The sequence below is a fragment of the Myotis myotis genome, unplaced genomic scaffold (assembly GCF_014108235.1).
Source record: "Myotis myotis isolate mMyoMyo1 unplaced genomic scaffold, mMyoMyo1.p scaffold_m19_p_25, whole genome shotgun sequence".
Classification (NCBI taxonomy): domain Eukaryota; kingdom Metazoa; phylum Chordata; class Mammalia; order Chiroptera; family Vespertilionidae; genus Myotis; species Myotis myotis.
In genome coordinates this window covers 2,870,392-2,893,416 of record NW_023416330.1, presented here as the reverse complement: position 1 = coordinate 2,893,416, position 23,025 = coordinate 2,870,392, and the positions used below count along the sequence as shown (strand labels likewise).

The following is a 23,025-nucleotide window of genomic DNA, read 5'->3' as shown; positions in this document are numbered from 1 at the left end:
GTGGGGGGGGTTGGGGCGCCGCACCCTGTCACACACAGAGCAGGGCCGATCAGGGGGTTGGGGCGCCACAGCCTGTCACACACAGAGCCGCAGGGCAATCAGGGGGTTGGGGAGCTCCCCCCTCTCAGGCACAGAGCAGGGCTGATCAGGGGGTTGGGGCGCCTTCCCCTGTCCTGAACAGAACAGGGCAGATAGGGAGGTTGTGGCCCCACCCTCTGTCACACACAGAGCCGCAGGGCGATCAGGGGGTTTGGGCACTGCCCCCTGTCATGCTGATCCCGGTGCTGGGAGGCATATTACCCTTTTACTATATAGGATAGAGGCCTGGTGCACGGGTGGGGGCCGGCTGGTTTGCCCTGAAGCGTGTCCTGGATCAGGGTGGGGGTCCTCACTGGGGTGCCTGGCCAGCTTGGATGAGGGGATGATGGCTGTTTGCAGCTGGTCACACACCCTTCAGGGTGGGGGTCCCCACTGGGGTGCCTGGCCAGTCTGGGTGAGGGGCTGATGGCTGTTTTCAGGCTGGCAGGTGACTGAAGCTCCCAACTGCTCCTTTTTTTTTTATTTTTTATTTATTTTTTTATTCTGGGCCAGCTTTAGCTCTGGCTCCAGCTCTGAGGCCTCTGCTGCTGAAAGCAGGTATCTGGTTTGTTTGTGTTCTATAATCGAAAAACTGTATCAACTCCAGCTCTGAGATCCCGGCGGGCTGAAAGCAGGTTTCTGGGGTTTTGTTTAGCTTCTATATTTGTAACAGTGTTTCAAACTGCAAGCTCAGAGGCCGCAGCGGCAGGCGGGGAACGTTGGCTTCCTCCGTCATTGAAGCAAGCAAGCCTCATGTTAACTTCAAGCTGCCTGGCTGCCGGCCACCATCTTGGCTGACAGTTAATTTGCATATCTCCCTGATTAGCCAATGGGAAGGGTAGCGGATGTATGGCTAATTACCATGTTTCTCTTTTATTAGATAGGATTTGAGGGCCATACAAAATTATCAACTTAAAAATTAACCTGCTGTTTTTGATCAAACATTTAATTAAGTCACTCCTAATGCCTTGGCAGGACCAGACCAAATGATTTCATGGGCCTTATTTCACGTTACCACCCTGGTCTAAGTCAATCACTGTATATTACTTCCCCTCATGGGTGGCTGCTTTGGCACAGGCTGTGTCCCCCAAAAAGACATGTTGAAGTCTTAACTCCTGGTACAGGGAATGTGACCTTCTCTGGAAACAAGGCCTTTGCAGTAATCAAGTTAAGATAAGGTCATTAAGGTAGACCTTAATCCAGTATGACTAGTAGCCTTATAAGAAGAGAATGCCACCCTGGCCAGGTTAGAGCATCATCTTGATACACTAATGTTTCAGGTTTTAGCCCCAGTGAGGGCACATATAAGAAGCAAACAATGAATGTATACGTAATTGGAACAACAAATTGATGGTTCTCTCTCTCAAAAAATCAATCAATAAAAAACATTAAAAAAGAGAAGGCATGCCGTGTGAAATGCAGACACACACAGCGAGAATACCATATGGCATGGAGGCAGAGACTGGAGTGATACACCTACAAGCCAAGGGACATCAGGACTGATGGCAACACCAGAAGCTGGGAAAAAGGCACGGAACAGTTCCTGCCCTAGAGCCTTCAGACCTTGATTTTTGCCTCTAACCTCCAGAACTGTGAGACAATAAATGTCTGTTGTTTTAAGCTGCCCAGTATGAGGTGCTTTGTTATGGCAGCCCCAGGACACTAATGGAACTGGTTAATGAAATTGAGGGAAAGCAGCTAGGGACTTCTGGGAATGGGTTTTCTAGCTCTGAGGCTTATTTGACCTTAACAGGCAAATTAAGAAAAAAAAAAAAAGGTAATGAACATGGGTTACCTAGAATGACCAACTCATCTATTATTTTCCCTAGGGGAAAACACAATGCTTTAAATACTAGCTAAGCTACATGGAACTATGTCTCCATGTAGCTCATAAAAATTAATGTCAAGAGTTTGCAACAGGGCAGGAAGCAGAAAGCCGGTGGGACCGTCAGTACCTTTATAATGAAATGTGGTAGGAGCTTGCCTGTCTGGTCCCTGGTTTCCATGAGAACTTTTGGATGATTCCATCTTTGATACTTGGGAACATTTTCCTGTAATAATCTGGGTGTGGTGTTAACTCAGTCTAAGGTCATTGGTTCCTTAAGGCTGGCCTGCATTTTTTTGGTTATTTTTCTACTAGAGAAGGAATTGTGCAGTGTTCTGCTAGGTATCATAAGTCTATATATACACCAGAGGCCCGGTGCATGAATTCGTGCACAGGTGTGGTCCCTTGGCCTGGCTGGTGATCGGGCTGATCAGAGCTGTCTCACCCAGTCCTGATCAGGGCTGATTTGGGCCAGCTGGTCTGGAGGAGGGATGCCCGAGAGAGGTTGGCTGTGGGAGTGCACTGACCACCAGGGGGCAGCTCCTGTGTTGAGCGTCTGCCCCCTAGTGGTCAGCGCACGTCATAGCGACTGGTCGTGGTCATAATGGTCACTTAGGCTTTTATATATATAGATATATATTCTTTATGATGAAGGTTATTCATTCACCCAGCAGACATTTGGGTCCTTTTCGTGGGTGCAGCAAGTTCTGTGCACATGCATGCAATAATGGGTAAAACAGGATCCCTATCTGAGTGGGGGGAACAGACTACAAATAAACGTATATAAAAACTTGCTTCAAGCCGAAACCGGTTTGGCTCAGTGGATAGAGCGTCGGCCTGCGGACTGAAAGGTCCTAGGTTCGATTCCAGTCAAGGGCATGTACCTGGGTTGCGGGCACATCCCCAGTAGGAGATGTGCAGGAGGCGGCTGATCGATGTTTCTCTCTCATCGATGTTTCTAACTATCTCTCTCCCTTCCTCTCTGTAAAAAATCAATAAAATATATATATATTTTTAATTTATTGCTTAAAGTATTACAAAGGGTATTACATATGTGTCCATTTTATCCCCCCGCCCTAGACAGTCCCCTAGCCGCCCCTATCCCCCAGTGTCTTATGTCCATTGGTTATGCTTATATGCATGCATACAAGTCCTTTAGTTGATCTCTTACCCCCCTACCTCCTGCCCCCCAACCCTCCCCGGCCTTCCCGCTGCAGTTTGACAATCTGTTTGAGGCAGCTCTGCCTCTGTATCTATAAAATATATTTAAAAAAACCAAAACAACTTGCTTCAAGTGTTGTGAACGAAAGCAATAGATTGTTGAGATAGAGAGTAAGGTGCGGGGAGGGGACAAGTTCTCTGAGAAGGTGACATTGGAGCCAGGCCACGGAAACCAGGTCACATTCACTGTTAAGTTAGCTAAAAATAGCCCCCAATCTCCAGAGCCGGAAGCTGCAGTTGTGGTCCAGGAGGCCTCGCCGCCAGCACTAGAGATGGCGGGTGGGCGTGGCCTGTCGTGACGTATGCGTGCCCGCGCCGTGATTGGCTGGCGTCACGTGGGCGGTACCGACCGTCTGGGCTCCCGCGGCGGCGCTGCGGCGGCTCCCGGGAGCGGGAGGCTCGGGGCGAGCGCGGCGCGAGGAGGGCGGCGGGTCCTCCGGGGGCTCTCGCGTGGCCGAGCGGCGCGCTGCCGGGCATGGCGGGCTCCCTGCCTCCCTGCGTGGTGGACTGCGGCACCGGGTAAGAGCCGCCGGCGCTGAGCACCTGCCCCGCGTCCGCCCGCTCTCACCTGCGCCGGGTCCTGGGTCCCGCCCACCCCCGTGCCGGTGGCAGCGGCGGCTCGCCCCGCACGCTCCCCGGGCCGGGAAGCGCCACGCGCGGAGCCCGCTCACCGTGGCGGGGAGGGCTGCGGGGCTGAAGCCGGCCCGGCTCGCTCGCCGCCCCCTCTCCGCCCGGCGGGCCTCCCCGGCCGGACAGCTTCCAGGCGGTGGCTGCAGGCCCGCCGGCGTCCTGGCTTTCTACCCACCTAACGGTGCCCCGACCTCCCGGCCCTTAAACCCGGCCCTCTTTGGGCCCTGGTGCAACCATTGCGCCTGCGGGATCTTCGCCGCTCACCCTGGCGGTGGTTACATCCATCCACCCATCAACCACCCATCACCGGGCACCTGATCTGCTCTCCCCAGTATCCAGTGGCTCACTAGGCTACTAAGCTCTTGCTGTAGTTTGCGTAGACTTGCCTCTTCGCTTAAAAAATGAAAAAGGCCCGATTTTGAAAAATAGAAAGTCTAGATTTGGGAAAGCCAGGTTGTGGTATAGGTCTTTTTTCTTTTTCCTCCTCTATTTTTGGGTGGGATTGCTTCTTTTCATGTCGTTAAGGTATGCAAGAGCCTTCTGGGACATTTCCGGAGCTCGCTCTCGGTGGCCCAAGCGTCCTGATGTTACGAAGGTGCTGCTGAATACGGCCAGCTGGTGGTTTAGGAATTCCAGGTTGCTTGCTTGCTTTATAGATGAAGTACTTATTAAAATGACCTGGGAGGAAATGTAGCCTCTTAAAGTATTTCAAGACAGGATTCTAATAATTTTTTTTTGTCATGAAATAGCCCATGGCATGTTTACCTTTGCCTTGATTTCTTTTCTGTACAAAAACAGGTTTAGTTTCCATGACAACCCTGTGGGGGTGTCTTTAATTTGCTGCAGTCCATCTACTGATCTCTTTTTTCCCTCTGCTAAAGGCACCAGCCATCTGGGAAAAAACTGCCTTTTTTCCTGTACTTATTCTTTTTTTTTTAATAATATATTTTTACTGATTTCAGAGAGGAATGGAGAGGGAGAGAGAGATAGAAGCATCAGAGAGAGAGAATCATTGATTGGCTGCCTGCCGCATCCCTCCTACTGGGGATGGAGCTCGCAACCCAGGCATGTGCCCTTGACCAGAATCGAACCTGTGACCCTTCAGTCTGCAGGCCAATGCTCTATGCACTGAGCCAAACTGGCTAGGGCTGTACTAATTATTTTTGACATACACGTTATACCAGAAGTATTGTGGCCCTTTATGTTAGAGGTCATTTTGCTGCCAAAACACAGGCCAAAGTCAATATTGGTATTAACACCCCCTCAACTGTCAGCTCCCTGAGGCATCTGCTCCCCTCACAAACATTCCCTCCTCCCACAACCCAGTGTTCACCCATGCCCACCTGAGGTCTGGTGGTATCAAGAGGGAAGGCAGCAGGTAAAAATATTTTTCATTTCCACATTTGCATGTGCGATTTTTGCTTTTGTATTTCTAGTCTTGTTGAAATCCAGAGCATTTCTTGGCAATACAAATAATGCTCACAGGGCTTGCCACCTTTACTATTAGTAAACTGGGGACTGTACTCATCATTCTTGCTCGAAATACCTGCAATGTGTGTACAGTGTTGACCTTCTGAGGTTAAGTGATCAGTGGAACTTGGCCCCTTTGGAGCTATAACTTCAGGATATTATTATTTTATGGCCCCAAGTCATGTCATTGTCTTCAGACTGTCATAGGCTTTGGCCTCGAGACTTAGAAACAGTGGCAGGGAATCTTCCCAGTGGGTCTCACGTAGTCAGTCGTGGAAGTGACTGGTCACTATAAATGCCCAGTGGCCAGGGTCTGGCCAGAAGGAGCAGCCCGTAAGAGCCTACATTTACTTAAACCATATTAGTAGTTCTTATATTTCCAGAGAGCTAAAATGGTTTTTGGATTGCTTTTTACTTCGAAATAGTATAAGAAGGGGTAAATGCAGATGAAAGTAAACCAGGACCAAGGAAAAGAATGGGCCGGGTGCCCGGCCAGTGTGGCTCAGTGGTATAGTATCGACCTAAGACCCAGGAGGTCACGGTTCGATTCCCAGTCAGGCCAGATGCCCAGGTTTCAGGCTCCATCCCCAGTAGGGGGTGTGCAGGAAGCAGCCGGTAATTCTCTCATCATTGATATTTCTATCCTTTCCTCTCTGAAATCAATAAAAAAATATTTTTAAAAATTAAGAAAAGAATGGGCCTCTTGAGTCACCGTAAGGTGTAGGCCTGTGGCTGTTGTAGTCAAGCCTCACTTTCCTGTCTGACATAATGGTAAGAGTCATTGTTATTACGTAATTCCTGTCATCAGGAAGGAAGAGAAATACCTGCTTCTCAGGTGAAAGCTTTTTCTAGTGCTAAATTCTATTTTTTTAAAAATATATTTTATTGATTTTTTACAGAGAGGAAGGGAGAGGGATAGAGAGTTAGAAACAACAATGAGAGCGAAACATCGATCAGCTGCCTCCTGCGCACTCCCCACTGGGATGTGCCCACAACCAAGGTACATGCCCTTGACCGGAATCAAACCCAGGACCCTTGAGTCTGCAGGCTGACGCTCTATCCACTGAGCCAAACCAGTTAGGGCTAGTGCTAAATTCTAAAAGAAGAATTCACATTGACTTATACATGGTGGACACCAATGATTTAGTGGGCAGTGTACTATATAATATTTTCTTTATATAGTATTTTTATAGCAAATAAATTTCACACTGGTAGCCTAGAATCTTCTAATAAACCCTGAGACAAACCTGCTGAGCACAAGTGTACTGGGGGCCAGGAATAGTATGGACCAGGGGTCTGCTCCATCTAAAGGTAAAGCGTCGTTTAGCAGGGATGGGGAACTTTGTTTTCTGCCAAGGGCTATTTGGGTATTTATCCTATCACTCACAGGGCATACAAAAATTATCAGCTTAAAAATTAGCCTGCTTTATGTGGTCAGACAATTAACTCACCCTAATGCCTTGGCAGGGCCAGACCAAATGATTTTGAGGGCCTTATATGGCCCGACATTCCCACCCCTGATTTAAAGGAATTACTAGGAGGCAAAGTTTTCAGAGAATATCCACAAATACTAGTCTCACTTCTCATAACCAGACTTTTTTAATGAAGATTTTTGTATTTTTTAAACCTATTTTGAAAAAATTTCTGATCTAATGAAAAACTGCAAAAAGTATATAAAAAAACTGCCTGTTCTTCATCCAATTGTACCAACTATTAACAGTTGCTTTTCATTCTCTGTATTTCTATCTATATTATTATTTTTCTGAACTATTGAGTGTAAAGTACAGATAACCCAGTGGTTTTATACCAAAATGCTTCAAGGTATACTTTCTGAGAACAAGGAACTTATATTAGCATAGACTAATGGCCAGAATCAGAAAGTTTAACATTATCTACTTGTTATCTAATAGGCAGTCTGGGTTCAACGGGCATGACTCCATGTCTGTCTCATGGATCCTCACCTCTCCTTCGTCTAGCATCATACATTCTGTTCGGTTATCATCTTGACTTTTTAGTCTCTTGTCGTTTTAGTCTGGTTTAACTGGACCAGTTGCTTAGCCTTTTTCTGTCTTTCAAGACATTGACACTTTTGGGGCCCAGTTCTTAGTGTATCCCATCAGAAGGCTTTTCCTCCCCTCAGTTCTATTGCGATGTAATTGACACAAAACGTGTAAGTTTAAGGTGTACAATATGTTGATTTGATATTGTAAATATATTTGCAAAGTGGTTATCACCATAGTGTTAGCTAACACCTCCATCATGACACATAATTACCATTTGTTTTCTGTGATGAGAGCATTTAAGATCTACTTTCTTAGCAACTTTCAAGTATATAAGACAGTGTCGTTAACTACAATCACTGTGCTGTCCATTAGATTTCCAGAACTCATTGGTCTAATCAGAAGGCCTAAGATAGTGATTTGCCTTGTTCTTGATAGGTTCACTTGGATTATTTGGATACGGTGATGTCCACTGGATTTCTTCACTGTCTGGTTGCTATTTCCCCTTTGTTGTTAATGTCATTCATGGAGAGATACCTTGGTTCTTCCTTAAACTTTCACCCACTGTTTCAATATCCATTGGTGATTCTTGCCCTAAGTCAGTGGTTCTCAACCTTCCTAATGCCGCAACCCTTTAATACAGTTCCTCATGTTGTGGTGACCCCCAACCATAAAATTATTTTTGTTGCTACTTCATAACTGTAATTTTGCTACTGTTATGAATCGTAATGTAAATATCTGATATGCAGGATGTATTTTCATGGTTACAAATTGAACATAATTAAAGCATAGTGATTAATCACAAAACAATATGTAATTATATATGTGTTTTTCGATGGTCTTAGGCGACCCCTGTGAAAGGGTCGTTTGACCCCCAAAGGGGTCGCGACCCACAGGTTGAGAACCGCTGTCCTAAGTGATTATTACAGTGATGATTGCAAAATTGTGATTAAAAACACACACACACACAAAACTCTAGTATTACCTACATTTGTTAACCTTTTACTATAAGGAAGCACTTCATAGCCCCCATTTTCTATTATTTTTAAAAATGATTTTATTGATTATTAGAGAGAGGAAGGGAGAGGAATAGAGCGATAGAAACATCACTGAAAGAATCATTGATCAGCTGCTTCCGGCACGCACCGCTATTGGGGATCCAGTCCGCAATCTGAGCATGTGCCCTGACCGGGAGTCACACTGGTGATCTCTTGGTTCCTGGGTCGATGCTCAATTGCTGAGCCACACTGTCCGGGCACCCCCATTTATTAATTTATCATCTGCATGGCTTATTATTTTATTCATAAGGTTATAATCCATTATGTAATTCTTATATATTCAATGGATTATTATCTGTTGTTGCCATTATTTTTTGATGCTTAAATTGTTTCAGATTTGGCCAACAGAGACCCATTCAACCTTTTCTGGTTCTTTAGACATGTCCATATATATGTATTTTGAGCATTTTGCTATTATCAAAAGACTGCGTGATTGCCTGTGCAATGCATACATCTTGTATTTTTTGCTGGAGTATCTCTGGGTTATACTTTCAGAAGTGGGATTTCTGGATCAAAGAGTAAATGCATAATGTAATTTTGCCTGACAGTGTCAAATCCCACTCAGCAGTGTGCTGGTGGAGCCACAGCAATGTGTGTACTGTTTTGCAACTATTTTCAAACCATATTATACATCTGTATATGGCAGTAACATAAATCTGCTTCATTTTTTGGTGTATGGAATGATGCTTCAACCAACGAAGCCACCTGGCCAGGGCTTGCTTCATTTTTGATGATTGTGTAACATTTTAGTGAATGATTCTATTTATTTAATATGTCCTCTATTTGATGGCATTTGAGTGTACCCAGTTTTGTTGTTGTTGTTCTTTTGTTATTGTAATACTGTAGTGACCATTCTTGTGCATATCTTTGTACACATGTAAAAGTGCTTCTGTGAGGTAAATTCCTAGAAACATGCTATTTGGACCTAGGGCATCCTATGTAATAAAAGGTAATATGCAAATTGACCAAACGGTGGAACGACTGGTTGCTATGACACACACTGACCACCAGGGGGAAAACGCTTAATGCAGGAAGCCAGCTCAAAGCTGGAGAGCTCAGCCAGAAGCCAGCTCAAGGCTGGTGAGCGCAGTGGTGGTGGCAGGATCCTCTCCTGCCTCCATGGCAGTGCTAAGGATGTCTGACTGATGGCCTGAGGGCTCCTGGACTGCGAGAGGGATGTCCGCCTGCTGGCTTAGGCCCGCTCCCAAGCCAGCAGGTGGACATCCCCCGAGGGCTCCTGGACTGCGAGAGGGCTCAGGCTGGGCTGAGGGACACCCCCCTCGTCCCCAGTGCAAGAATCTCATGCACTGGGCTTCCAGTATGCATATAAACTATTTGGACCATATGGTACATGCATTTAAAATTTTAACTGGTAGAATGAAGCTTCCTTTTGTAATGACTCTTCAACCTTTACTATGCCCAGGTATAATTTACTACTATCTTCTTCAGAATTGGCCAGATTTTTAATGGTTTTGCATTAAACTTAGTGGTAGGTGAATTTAGTGATATTTGATGTTTCTTTTAAAACTATTGACTCTCGCTTGGCTGGTGTGGCACAGTGGTTGAGTGTCAACCTATGAACCAGGAGGTCAGGGTTTGATTCCTGGTCAGGGCACATGCCCGGGTTGTGTGCTCAATCCCCAGTGTGGGGTGTGCAGGAGCCAGCCAAACAGTGATTGTCTCTTGTTGACTAGTGTTCCGGTGCATGGATTCGTGCACATTGAAAGGAAAGTAATTAGAAGAATTATTTTAATATTGCTGTTCACCCTTTCTCTATAATAGAAGTGTCAACCAAATTCACGATCGACAATGACTGATGGAAACACACGCATGCGATTGACGCCAGTGAGAGCTTTATATGTATTGCACATGCACAAGTCAACTTAGCCATATATATATATATATATATATATATATATATATATATATATATATGTTTCTATCTCTTTCTCCCTCTCCCTTCCTCTCTAAAATCAATAATAAAAATATATAAAAAAAAGTTAAAAAAAAGAAAACTATTGACTCTTCCTATTTAAGATATGTCTCCATCTATTTGCCTACTTGTACACTATACAGTTTATTTGTAAGGACAGTGTTATTCGGTGTTTCTATTGTGAATGGGATTCTGACCCAGTGTGTATTCTGATCTGTTGCTTAGGTAGGAAAACCGTGGACTTTTGTCCCTTTATTAAGTACCTGGTCATCTTACTGAGTTCCTATTGTTTTTAGTTTTTTCATTTAATTCCTTATATATTTCAGGTCTATAATTATGACTTACAAATAAGTTTTTGTCTCCTTCCCAATATTATTTCTTTTATTTAGTTTCTGATTTGTATTATCTACTTCCCCCCAAACAGTGTTAAATGAGAGCAATGATAGTGGGTCTCCTTGGCTTAATTCTGATTTTAATAGGGATGATTCTAGTTTTTCACTATTATTTGAGCCTGTTTTTTTAATTTTAAGTTTTTTACTACTAATGGTTGCAATAAATGGTGTCTTGTTTCCATAAATGGTGCCTTGAACACACTCGGTGTTTGAGTTGTGTTTTTCTTGTCGTTTTGTGTCCTGTTCTGTGTATAGCTGAGCCACTTTGTTGTCGGGTCATCTCTACTGGGTGTGCCAGGCTCGCATGGGGCTGCCCTCCTAGGAGTTATTAGAATGCACACTTGTCAGGTATGTTTGCAGTGTTCCAGTTAATAGCTTCTCATGGAAGTTTGAGATGAGCCTGTGCTGATGAAGATTTTATTAACATTTTAAATGTGGGCCTAAAAGTGCTCTGGCCCACTGCTGCGGTCTGACCCTTTACTGATGGTTTCAGGGCACAAAACTTTGGGATGGAGATGAGACCCAGTTGTGGAAGGGCATTGGTGTCACACCACTTGGTTCACCACGTGTCCATCGAATTTCTACCACTACACACATTGGCGTGTCTGTGGTGTAGAGTGGTTTGCAGAGTGGTGTGTGACTCGGGACACAGAACAAACTTAAAATGACTCCCCTCCCCCCAAATTTAACTGAAATATTTCAAACATACAGAAAAATAATAATAAAAACAATAACATATAGATAGCACAGTTTGAGTGCTCTTTCCCTCTATTTATGTATTTTTATATATTAACTCACTAATTCCAGCAGATAGATTGTATTATCCTTATTTTACAGACAAAGAAACTGAGATTATAGGTAGTTAAGTAACTTGCCTAAAGTTACATTTTGGCAAATCACAGCTGGGATTTGAACCCAGGCAGTCTGGTGCCAGAGTACATGGTCTTAACTAATACAATACACTCTGTTGCCTTTCAGAAATACAAAAAGTATTATCATATACATGGATGATATTTAGCACCTAATTTTAACAAATGTTAACATTTTACTATATTTGTTTTCAGTTAAAAAAAACCCCATTGCAAAAAAACAAGTGTTTTCTCATCCTTGAGGAATTGTATTAGACCAGCGGTTCTTAACCTGTGGGCCGCGACCCCTTTGGGGTGGAACGACCCTTTCACAGGGGTCACCTAAGACCATAGGAAAACACATATATAATTTACATATTGTTTTTGTGATTAATCACTATGCTTTAATTATGTTCAATTTGTAACAATGAAAATACATCCTGCCTTTCAGATATTTACATTACAATTCATAACAGTCAACGAAAATAATTTTATGGTTGGGGGTCACCACAACATGAGGAACTGTATTAAAGGGTCACGGCATTAGGAAAGTTGAGAGCCACTGCTCTAGACACTATCTTTGGTCTTTTCCGGACCCATCAGATTGCTTTTCAGCATTGCCCTTTCCTACACCGCCCTCCCTCAGCACTGTGACGTGATTACTTTTTCTTCTGTCTGGTAAGCACTCATTCAGCAGGCATTTTTGGAATATCTGTGCAGTGGTAGAAATTCAATGGACACGCCAATGTGTGTAGTGGTAGAAATTCAATGGACAAGTGGTGAACCAAGTGGTGTGACACCAATGCCCTTCCACAACTGGGTCTCATCGCCATCCCAAAGTTTTGTGCCCTGAAACCATCAGCAAAGGGTCAGACTGCAGCAGTGGGCCAGAGCACTTTTAGGCCCAAGGCCAGGCACTGTGCAGGGTGGAGACACAGTCAAGAAAAAGGCCCTGTTTTGGTCATGATACAAGTCAGGATCTTAACAGCATGGAAATGTGGACTTACTTTAGTGCAAGGGGTTGTTCAAAACACAGGCTTGGAAGCGCTGATTTTAGTGTTTGCTGGCCTGCTTGTTAGACCCTGTAGGCTTCCTTAGCCCTGGGTCAGTAATTTCGTTTATTTATATTTATTGTCTGCAGTAAACTCCAGCGAGATGGTTGAATTGGATATGGTCTAGAATTGTTGCAGTTCAGTATGTGTTGACTTCCTTCTGGAAAGCCCTCGGCTCTGTATTGGCTTTGAATCCACCCTGTGGGTCTTGTGGGCCATGGGATGAGGAACTGGTGGGTACACGTGTACTTGGGTAATTCATGGAAATTGGAAGGACCCTCAGGTGGGTCTCAGGGCCTGGGCCAAGCTGTTGTGACACCAAGCCCTCTGATCCTGGGATACTGAACAGTAAGGTGTGATTTAAGTGGAGCTGACTTGCTTTTTTTATTTTTTCATCTTCACTCTGTTTTGAAAATAGTAAAATTAGCTGTTAACGTAAAAAAAACCATTGAAACCTGTAAAGAATTTTTGTGAGTTTATTTGAGCCAAACTGTTGACATATGCCGGGAAGCAGAACCTCAACGAATTGAGATAATGCTTCGGAGAATGGCGGGTTACATCTGTATTTATATATTGCAATCAAAGGAAGGGACATAGGTGGGTTACATGAAATTCATTGGTGATAGACTAGAGAGGCGGGAGAAAGCAAAGCAGGGAAACCCCAGTGACTGGATAAAAAGTAAAATGATAGACAAATATTTAGGTGGGTACAGGAACAATTAACATGATAATAATGAAGGAACTTGTGGTATCTGTCTTGGCACCCAGCACATTAGGTTGTGCCCCAAGGGGTCTGGAAAAGGGAAGTTACAAGTTACCCAGACATTTCAAGGGCATGTTATTATAGATGCAAAAAGATATGCCAGTATAGGCTCAGTTAAGGTAAAGGTTGACCTTGTCAGTGAAGATACTGGCCTAGGACATAACTACCCACCATAACAGCTTTTAGTTAAAGTTTAATTTCAGACCATCCTTAGTTAAGGTCTCTGAGTTTGCAAGACCGCCATGCAGGCCTGCCCTGAGCTTGTCAGGTTAGCATGTGGCCCCTTTCGTCCACATAACATATATTAAAAATATATTTAAAAATCATTAATTTATTAGAATTTGGAATGTATTACTATATCAAAAAATTAGTATCAAGCATCTTGAAAGAATTTGTAAAATGGAATGAATTAATAAAGTCACTTTCAGCACTGCCATCAAGTGTTTTACTCATATGCATCACTACAGAATGGAGGTCACTGCCCAGACCCCACATTCATACAGCAGCCTGATCAGGACGGGAGCAGGGGCCGCATATTGAGATTTGGGCTTTTTCCTGCTCACTGGCTGTTGGGCTTTGGGCAGCTTAATAAACTCATTAGTGCCTCAGTTTTCTCATCTGCAAAATAGTGATAATATTTACTTTCTTCACAGGGTTTTTTTTGTAAAGACTGAAAGAGGGTAAAAGCACTCTTAAAGTTATTAGGGACACATAAATGTAATCCTACTTAATAAAAGAGTAATATGCAAATTAACCCTCACTCTGCGACAAAGATGGTGGTGCCCATAGCGGCCGGGGCAGGATGCTGGCAGCATCACCCTGGCAAGGTGAGCCCAGCAGGCAAGTGCGCCCTCAGGCAGCACCCAGCAGGGCCTGCTTGGCGGTCACCGTGGCGACCCTGGAGCAGGCAAGTGGGGGCCCGAAGGCAGCACCCAGCACGACCTGCTTGCCCATCCCTGTGGTGTGGAGCAGGCAGGCCCCGCAGAGAGCAGAGAACCACGGGGAGTGGGCCCAAGCCGTCAGTAGGACATCCCCTGAGGGCTCCCGAATTGGAGAGGGTGCAGATCGGGCTGAGGGACACCCCCCCTGCATGAATTTTGTGCACCAGGCCTCTAGTTTATAAATATATGCATACAGAGTCTTTCCAACAGAAACAAGCATACTATTTTACGTTTTTGTAACTGCTCGCTTGTCCAAAATTAGTGTGATTCTCAGTCATAAATTTTTTTAATTTCAAGGGAATATTTTGAGCCACGGTATTCTAGGACTTGGAGAGCTTATAGTAAGTGGGATGTAGAAGAGAGTATCGTTTTCTAAACGTGTCTTTGTGCTTTTAGGTATACCAAGCTTGGCTACGCAGGCAACACTGAGCCCCAGTTCATTGTTCCTTCATGTAAGTAAAGCTCCTCTTTTGAGCGCATAATAGATTGTTTCTCAGAATTGTTCTAAGTGTTCTGATTCTGTTTTGTAAGGTATACCTGCCATCTTCATGTAGAACTTGTCCTGGTTCCTGGGGAGGGTTATTTATTTTGACACCTAGTTCCTGAATATTGCTATTGGCTGCAGGTGTGACCTAACACCACCCCCCTCCCCCCAACTTTCTGACAGTCCTTTGTCATTGTCATTGAAGTTTCAGCTAGGGTGGTTGGTAGGGGCTGTGCAATTCTAAATGTCTGAATTATTTAGAAGTGTATGTGTCGCTTGAAGAATAATTTGTAATTTTTAAGTCAGTGCAGTGTTATTAACTTAGCCACGTTGTGGGCTGAATATCCATTGTACTCGCTGTTCACTCTATTGAAAGACTTTTTTTTGAAATGAGAGGCCTGATGACTGTTTTACTGTGTTCAGAAGTGTTCTTCTTTTGTTTAAATTTTAGTCAGTAGAGAATGGTAGACTGAAAAGGGCATGCTCTCACAGTTTGGCAGCAGTGCCTCCCACCCCCTCTCCATTTCCCATGGGAGTCTCCAGGCTTGGGTTGGTTGTGAGAGGGTAGAATTAGTCTCCGAAATGATTTAAATTCTGGAGATAGTTTACCAAAGAGTGAAGTGTAACCCAGCTGGTGTGGCTCAGTGGTTGAGCGCCGACCTATGAACCAGGAGGTCATGGTTCGATTCCCAGTCAGGGCACATGCTTGGGTTGCGGGCTCCATCCCCAGTGTGGGGTGTGCAAGAGGCGGCCGATCAGTGGTTCTCTCTCATCTTTGATGTTTCCACCTCTCTCCCTCACCCTTCCTCTCTGAAATCATTAAAAATATGTTAAAAAAAAAAAAAAGAGTGAGGTGTGTCAGTGAAGTGAAACTCTGCCTCCTAAGTGTGGCTCTGGTACGAGAAGCTGCGACCTTAGAATCTGAGCTGCTCTGGGGCCGGTGACATGGTGATGACAGGCTCTCCTGACCCGTGTGGGGCATGGACAGCTGAGGAGGCGGGAGAAGGAGCCGGCTGAGTGTTTACTCAAGGGAAGACCAAAGACGTTCTGGTGAACATGGGCCCTTGAGAACATTTTCTTCACCCCATTCCGTGACGGCATGTCCTCGACAACAGGTCTGCTGCGCCCTCATTTTAAATCCACAATTTGGTGTATAGTTTATATCCCAGAATGGGGTCTCCAAGTCCAAGGTCAGTGCCATCAGGGATGGTTTCTGGTGAGGTGTCTTCTCATTGTGTTCTTGTGTGACCTTTTCTCTCTCCATGGCTGACAGAGCTCTGGTGTCTCTTCCTCTTCCTTTTTTTTTTTTTTTTAAATCCTCACCCGAGGACATGCTTTTATTTTTTATTTTTATTTTTTAATCATTATTTTATTTATTTATTTAAATCTTTATTGTTGAAAATATTACATAGGTCCCTTTTCCCCCCCTCCAGCCTGCCCCTCCTCCCCCACCCCCCACCCCAGGCCTTCAGCACCCTATTGTCTGTGTCCATGGGTTACGCATATGTGCATACAAGGTCTTTGGTTGATCACCTCCCACCCTCCCCCATCTTCCCTCTGAGAGTCCTCACTCTGTTGTGTGCTCCCATGCCTCTGGATCCACTCCGTTCATCAGTTTATTTTGTTCATTAGATTCCACACATGAGTGAGATCAGGTGATGATTGTCTTTCTCTGACTGGCTTATTTCGTTCAGCATAATACTCTCCAGGTCCCTCCATGATGCCTCAAAGGGTAAGAGAGCCTTCTTTCTACCCCTGCATAATATTCCATGGTACCATAACTTTTTTTATCCACTCGTCTAATGATGGGTACTTGGGCTGTTTCCAGATCTTAGCTATTGTAAATTGTGCTGCTATGAACATAGGGGTGCATATATCCTCTCTGATTGGCATTTCGGGTTTTTAGGATATGTTCCTAGAAGTGGGATCACTGGGTCAATGGCAGTTCCATGTTTAATTTTTTGAGGAAACTCCATACTGTTTTCCATAATGGCTGCACCAGTCTGCATTCCCACCAGCAGTGTACTAGGGTTCCCTTTTCTCCACATCCCCACCAGCACAGGACATGCTTTTACTGTATTTAGAGAGAGAAAGAGGGTTAGGGGGAGAGAGAGAAAAAAAATCGATGTGAGAATGAACATTGATTGCCCTGACGGGGGATCGAAGCAGCACCTGGGTGTGAACCCTGACTGGGAATTGTATCTGTGACTTTTCAGTGTGGGGATGACACTCCAACCAACTGAGCCACACTGGCCAGGACTCTCTTCTTCTTCTTTTCTTAAAAATATTTTTATTGATTTCAGAGAAGAAGGGAGAGGGAGAGAGATCAATGATGAGAAACATCAGTGATGAGAGAGAATCATCATTCAGCTGCCTCCTGCATGCCCCCTACTAGGGGATTGAGCCTGCAACCCAGGCATATGCCCTGACCTCCTGGTTCATAGGTCGAAGCTCAGTCACTTGGCCACACCGGCTGGGCTCTTCCTCTTCTTATAAGGACACCAGTCCTATCGGATCAGGGCCCCAACCTCATGAGCTCATGTGACTGTGTTACCTCCTTATAGGCCTCACCTTCGAATGCTGTCACATTGGGGGTCAGGGCTTCAGCATACAGCATTTGAGGGGACAGTTCAGTCAGAGCAGTTGGCACTGTGCAGGATATATCAGTCTTTTGTGAATGTTGTTACTGTGAATGCCTCAGAACTTGACCATGTCATGCCAGATTGATAAATTGGCCTTTCTGGCTTTTTAGAGCAGATTAGATTTGAACCTTGGTAAGTACAGCAGCTTTGAAAGGCTGACCTCACACCTGTGCTTTAAAGCTTTGGTCTTTGTTTTATTTTTTGTCACATGTCTCCCTCCCTCCCTCCCTCCCTCCCTCCCTCCCTCCCTCCCTCCCTCCCTCCCTCCCTCCTCCCTCCCTCCCTTCCTTCCTTCTTTTAAAATTGATTTCAGAGAGGAAGGGAGAGGGAGAAAGATAGAAACATCAATGATGAGAGAGAATCATTGATTGGCTGACTCTTGCACACCCTCTACTGGGGATCAAGCCCGCAACCTGGGCACGTGCCCTTGATCGGAATCGAACCTGGGACCCTTCAGTCTGCAGGCTGACGCTCTATCCACTGAGCCAAACCAGCTAGTGCTAAAGCTTTGGCCTTGAGTGCAGCATTTTGTTGTGGGTGCCATGTAACCTGTCATCATTGGTGGGGAGGGGACCTGAATCCTGTTGTTAGAGGGATTTTGCTCACTGTCAGGAGGCGGGGACTCTCAGATTGGTGCTGCAGAGCGTTTGCAGTGGCAGAAGCTGGAGAGAGGCTAAAACGTCAGGAGTGGGAATGAAAGAAGAGCTATCCTGTTGGCTGAACTGTTGCCAGAGAGAGCAGCATAGGAGGCAGGTAGGTGTTTGGACAGTGAAGGTGCTGGGGCAGGTAGGGAGGGGCCTTGCTTACTTGGGCCGTGGCCCACTGCTGTGTTAGTGCTGGAGCTGAACTGTTCTGGTTCCAGAGGCTCTGTCCACAGACCAAGGCCAAGACCCATGTGCTGAAGTGCATGCAGAGAGAAGGGTGGAGTGGGTGTGCGGGTGTGTGGAGAGTGCCGGGACCAGGCTTTCTGACCAGGGGTGCACAGGCGAGGCCCTGGTGTGGGGGGGATGGCAGCACTCCGATAGTTTCTGAAATCACAACTCCGAGTGGACGATGGAGGATGTGGAACCACAGAGAGGGCCCAGGTGATGAAGGATTTCGAACCGCCTTCGGAAGGAGTTTTCATTTGTATACCAGGGATTTTCAGATTGGCTCTGCGAGGTCTGGCTTGCCTGAGCCTCTGTGCAGAACTTTAAGTTGTCGGAGAATATTGGGAATCACTGACAAGAGAGGGCGTGTGTGTGTGTGTGTGTGTGTGCATGTGCGTGTGCGCGCGCGTGTGTGAGTGTGTGTGTGCGTGTGTGTGCATGTGCGTGTGCGTGTGTGTGTGTGTGTGTGTGTGTGTGTGTGGCGATCACAAGCATAGAAGGCAGGGCGGGGCGGGAGAAAAAGTGCAGCTCAGACATTTGGTGTCTGAAGAGTTCGGTGTAAAGGTCCAGTCAGCACTGGGGACAGGGTAGGTGCTCTGGGGGAAGCCTGGACTCGAGACAGAGGCGGAGCCCAGAGATGGTTTTCTATTTAAAAATTTAGAGGTCTTTAAAGTCCTTATTTTGACAAAAAAACAAACAAAAACCCACCCATGTACCGGAACCCCGAATGAATAAATGTTAGTGGGATTTCACCTTGTGAACACCGGAACACAAGCACGCGTCAGTGCGAGTGCCAGCCTCTCCTGTTCCCCTGTCCTTCCCCTGTCCTTCCCCTGTCCTTCCCTGTCCATCCCCTGTCCTTCCCTGTCCTTCCCCTGTCCTTCCCCTGTCCTTCCCCTGTCCTTCCCTGTCCTTCCCCTGTCCTTCCCCTGTCCTTCCCTGTCCTTCCCTGTCCTTCCCCTGTCCTTCCCTGTCCTTCCCCTGTCCTACCCCTGTCCTTCCCCTGTCCTCCCCCTGTCCTCCCCCTGTCCTTCCCCTGTCCTTCCCCTGTCCTTCCCCTGTCCTTCCCCTGTCCTTCCCCTGTCCTCCCCCTGTCCTCCCCCTGTCCTTCCCCTGTCCTTCCCTGTCCTTCCCCTGTCCTTCCCTGTCCTCCCCCTGTCCTTCCCCTGTCCTTCCCCTGTCCTCCCGCTGTCCTCCCCCTGTCCTCCCCCTGTCCTTCCCCTGTCCTTCCCTGTCCTTCCCCTGTCCTTCCCCTGTCCTTCCCCTGTCCTCCCCCTGTCCTCCCCCTGTCCTTCCCCTGTCCTCCCCTGTCCTTCCCTGTCCTTCCCCTGTCCTTCCCTGTCCTTCCCTGTCCATCCCCTGTCCTTCCCTGTCCTTCCCCTGTCCTTCCCCTGTCCTTCCCCTGTCCTTCCCTGTCCTTCCCCTGTCCTTCCCCTGTCCTTCCCTGTCCTTCCCTGTCCTTCCCCTGTCCTTCCCTGTCCTTCCCCGTCCTACCCCTGTCCTTCCCCTGTCCTCCCCCTGTCCTCCCCTGTCCTTCCCCTGTCCTTCCCCTGTCCTTCCCTGTCCTTCCCCTGTCCTCCCCCTGTCCTCCCCCTGTCCTTCCCCTGTCCTTCCCTGTCCTTCCCCTGTCCTTCCCTGTCCTCCCCCTGTCCTTCCCCTGTCCTTCCCCTGTCCTCCCGCTGTCCTCCCCCTGTCCTCCCCCTGTCCTTCCCCTGTCCTTCCCTGTCCTTCCCCTGTCCTTCCCCTGTCCTTCCCCCTGTCCTCCCCCTGTCCTCCCCCTGTCCTTCCCCTGTCCTCCCTGTCCTTCCCTGTCCTTCCCCTGTCCTTCCCCTGTCCTTCCCTGTCCTTCCCCTGTCCTTCCCCTGTCCTTCACTGTCCTTCCCCTGTCTTCCCCCGTCCTTCCCTGTCCTTCCCCTGTCCTCCCCCTGTCCTTCCCCTGTCCTTCACCTGTCCTTGCCTGTCCTTCCCTGTCCTCCCCTGTCCTCCCCCTGTCCTCCCCCTGTCCTCCCCTGTCCTTCCCCTGTCCTTCCCTGTCCTTCCCTGTCCTTCCCTGTCTTCCCGCTGTCCTCCCCCTGTCCTTCCCCTGTCCTTCCCCTGTCCTTCACTGTCCTTCCCCTGTCTTCCCCCTGTCCTTCCCCTGTCCTTCCCTGTCCTTCCCCTGTCCTCCCCCTGTCCTTCCCCTGTCCTTCCCCTGTCCTTCCCTGTCCTCCCCCTGTCCTCCCCCTGTCCTCCCCTGTCCTTCCCCTGTCCTCCCCCTTGTCCTTCCCCTGTCCTCCCCCTGTCCTTCCCCTGTCCTCCCCCTGTCCTTCCCCTGTCCTTCCCCTGTCCTCCCCGTCCTTCCCTGTCCTTCCTCTGTACTTCCCTGTCCTCCCCCTGTCCTTCCCTGTCCTCCCCCTGTCCTTCCCCTGTCCTCCCCCTGTCCTTCCCCTGTCCTCCCCCTGTCCTTCCCCTGTCCTCCCCCTGTCCTTCCCCTGTCCCTCCCCTGTCCTCCCCCTGTCCTTCCCCTGTCCTCCCCCTGTCCTTCCCCTGTCCTTCCCTGTCCTTCACCTGTCCTTCCCCTGTCCTTCCCTGTCCTTCCCCTGTCCTTCCCCTGTCCTTCCCCTGTCCTCCCCCTGTCCTTCCCTGTCCTCCCCCCTGTCCTCCCCCTGTCCTTCCCCTGTCCTCCCCCTGTCCTCCCCCTGTCCTTCCCCTGTCCTCCCCCTGTACTTCCCTGTCCTCCCCCTGTCCTTCCCCTGTCCTCCCCCTGTCCTTCCCCTGTCCTTCCCCTGTCCTCCCCTGTCCTTCCCTGTCCTTCCCTGTCTTCCCCCTATCCTTCCCCTATCCTTCCCCTGTCCTTCCCTGTCCTTCCCCTGTCCTTCCCCTGTCCTCCCCCTGTACTTCCCTGTCCTCCCCCTGTCCTCCCCCTGTCCTTCCCCTCTCCTGCCCCTGTCCTTCCCCTGTCCTTCCCCTGTCCTTCCCCTGTCTTCCCCCTATCCTTCCACTGTCCTTCCCCTGTCCTTCCCCTGTCTTCCCCTGTCCTTCCCCTGTCCTTCCCCTGTCCTTCCCTGTCCTTCCCTGTCCTTCCCTGTCCTCCCCCTGTCCTCCCCCTGTCCTCCCCCTGTCCTTCCCCTGTCCCTCCCCTGTCCTCCCCTGTCCTTCCCCTGTCCTCCCCCTGTCCTTCCCCTGTCCTTCCCTGTCCTTCCCCTGTCTTCCCCCTGTCCTTCCCCTGTCCTTCCCCTGTCTTCCCCCTGTCCTTCCCCTGTCCTTCCCCTGTCCTTCCCCTGTCTTCCCCCTAACCTTCCCCTGTCCTTCCCCTGTCTTCCCCCTGTCCTTCCCCTGTCCTTCCCCTGTCTTCCCCCTGTCCTTCCCCTGTCCTTCCCCTGTCTTCCCCCTGTCCTTCCCCTGTCCTTCCCCTGTCTTCCCCCTGTCCTTCCCCTGTCCTTCCCCTGTCCTTCCCTGTCCTTCCCCTGTCCTTCCCTGTCCTTCCCTGTCCTTCCCCTGTACTCCCCCTGTCCTTCCCTGTCCTTCCCCTGTCCTCCCCCTGTCCTTCCCTGTCCTTCTCCTGTCCTCCCCCTGTCGTCCCCCTGTCCTTCCCTGTCATTCCCCTGTCCTCCCCCTGTCCTCCCCCTGTCCTTCCCTGTCCTTCCCCTGTCCTCCCCCTGTTCTCCCCCTGTCCTTCCCTGTCCTTCCCATGTCCTTCCCCTGTCCTTCCCCTGTCCTCCCCCTGACCTTCCCCTGTCCTCCCCCTGTCCTCCCCCTGTCCTTCCCCTGTCTTCCCCCTGTCCTTCCCTGCCCTCCCCCTGTCCTTCCCCTGCCTTCCCCCTGTCCTTCCCTGTCCTTCCCCTGTCCTTCCCCTGTCCTTCCCTGTCCTTCCCTGTCCTTCCCTGTCTTCCCCCTGTCCTTCCCCTGTCCTTCCCCTGTCCTTCCCCTGTCCTTCCCCTGTCCTTCCCTGTCCTTCCCCTGTCCTTCCCTGTCCTTCCCTGTCCTTCCCCTGTCCTCCTCCTGTCCTCCCCCTGTCCTTCCCCTGTCTTCCCCTGTCCTTCCCTGTCCTTCCCCTGTCCTTCCCCTGTCTTCCCCCGTCCTTCCCCTGTCCTTCCCCTGCCCTCCCCCTGTCCTTCCCCTGTCTTTCCCCTTTCCTTCCCTGTCCTTCCCCTGTCCTTCCCCTGTCCTTCCCCTGTCCTTCCCCTATCCTTCCCTGTCCTTCCCCTGTCTTCCCCCTGTCCTTCCCTGTCCTTCCCCTGTCTTCCCCCTATCCTTCCCTGTCCTTCCCTGTCCTTCCCCTGTCTTCCCCCTGTCCTTCCCTGTCCTTCCCTGTCCTTCCCCTGTCCTTCCCCTGTCCTTCCCCTGTCCTTCCCCTGTCCTCCCCCGTCCTTCCCTGTCCTTCCCCTGTCCTCCCCCTGTCCTTCCCCTGTCCTTCCCCTGTCCTCCCCCTGTCCACCCCCTGTCCTTCCCCTGTCCTTCCCTGTCCTTCCCCGTCCTTCCCTGTCCTTCCCTGTCCTCCCCCTGTCCTTCCCCTGTCCTTCCCTGTCCTTCCCTGTCCTTCCCTGTCCTCCCCCTGTCCTTCCCCTGTCCTTCCCCTGTCTTCCCCTGTCCTTCCCTGTCCTTCCCCTGTCCTCCCCTGTCCTCCCCCTGTCCTTCCCCTGTCCTCCCCCTGTCCTTCCCCTGTCCTTCCCCTGTCCCCCCCTGTCCTCCCCCTGTCCTTCCCCTATCCTCCCCCCTGTCCTTCCCTGTCCTTCCCCTGTCTTCCCCCTGTCCTTCCCCTGTCCTTCCCCTGTCCTTCCCCTGTCTTCCCCCTGTCCTTCCCCTGTCCTTCCCCTGTCTTCCCCCTGCCCTTCCCCTG

General features: G+C 48.7%; 1 protein-coding gene across 12 annotated transcripts in view; it reads left to right on the top strand.

Annotated features, from left to right (window-relative positions):
- The first annotated feature begins 3,487 nt into the window (after positions 1-3,487).
- Positions 3,488-23,025, top strand: part of ACTR3B (actin related protein 3B) — a 70,874-nt gene continuing 51,336 nt past the window's right edge. For 10 of the 12 annotated variants that reach the window (XR_004975239.1, XM_036356167.1, XM_036356163.1 and 7 more), the window contains exons 1-2: positions 3,489-3,643; positions 14,608-14,663. Coding sequence is in view for 9 of the 12 variants with exons in the window: in XM_036356167.1 (XP_036212060.1) it covers positions 3,600-3,643; positions 14,608-14,663 (100 nt within the window). In the remaining 3 variants the exon portion in view is untranslated. Of the gene's footprint in view, positions 3,644-14,607; positions 14,664-23,025 lie in introns of all 12 variants that reach the window. The other 2 variants (XM_036356170.1, XM_036356171.1) reach the window with 2 other exon arrangements.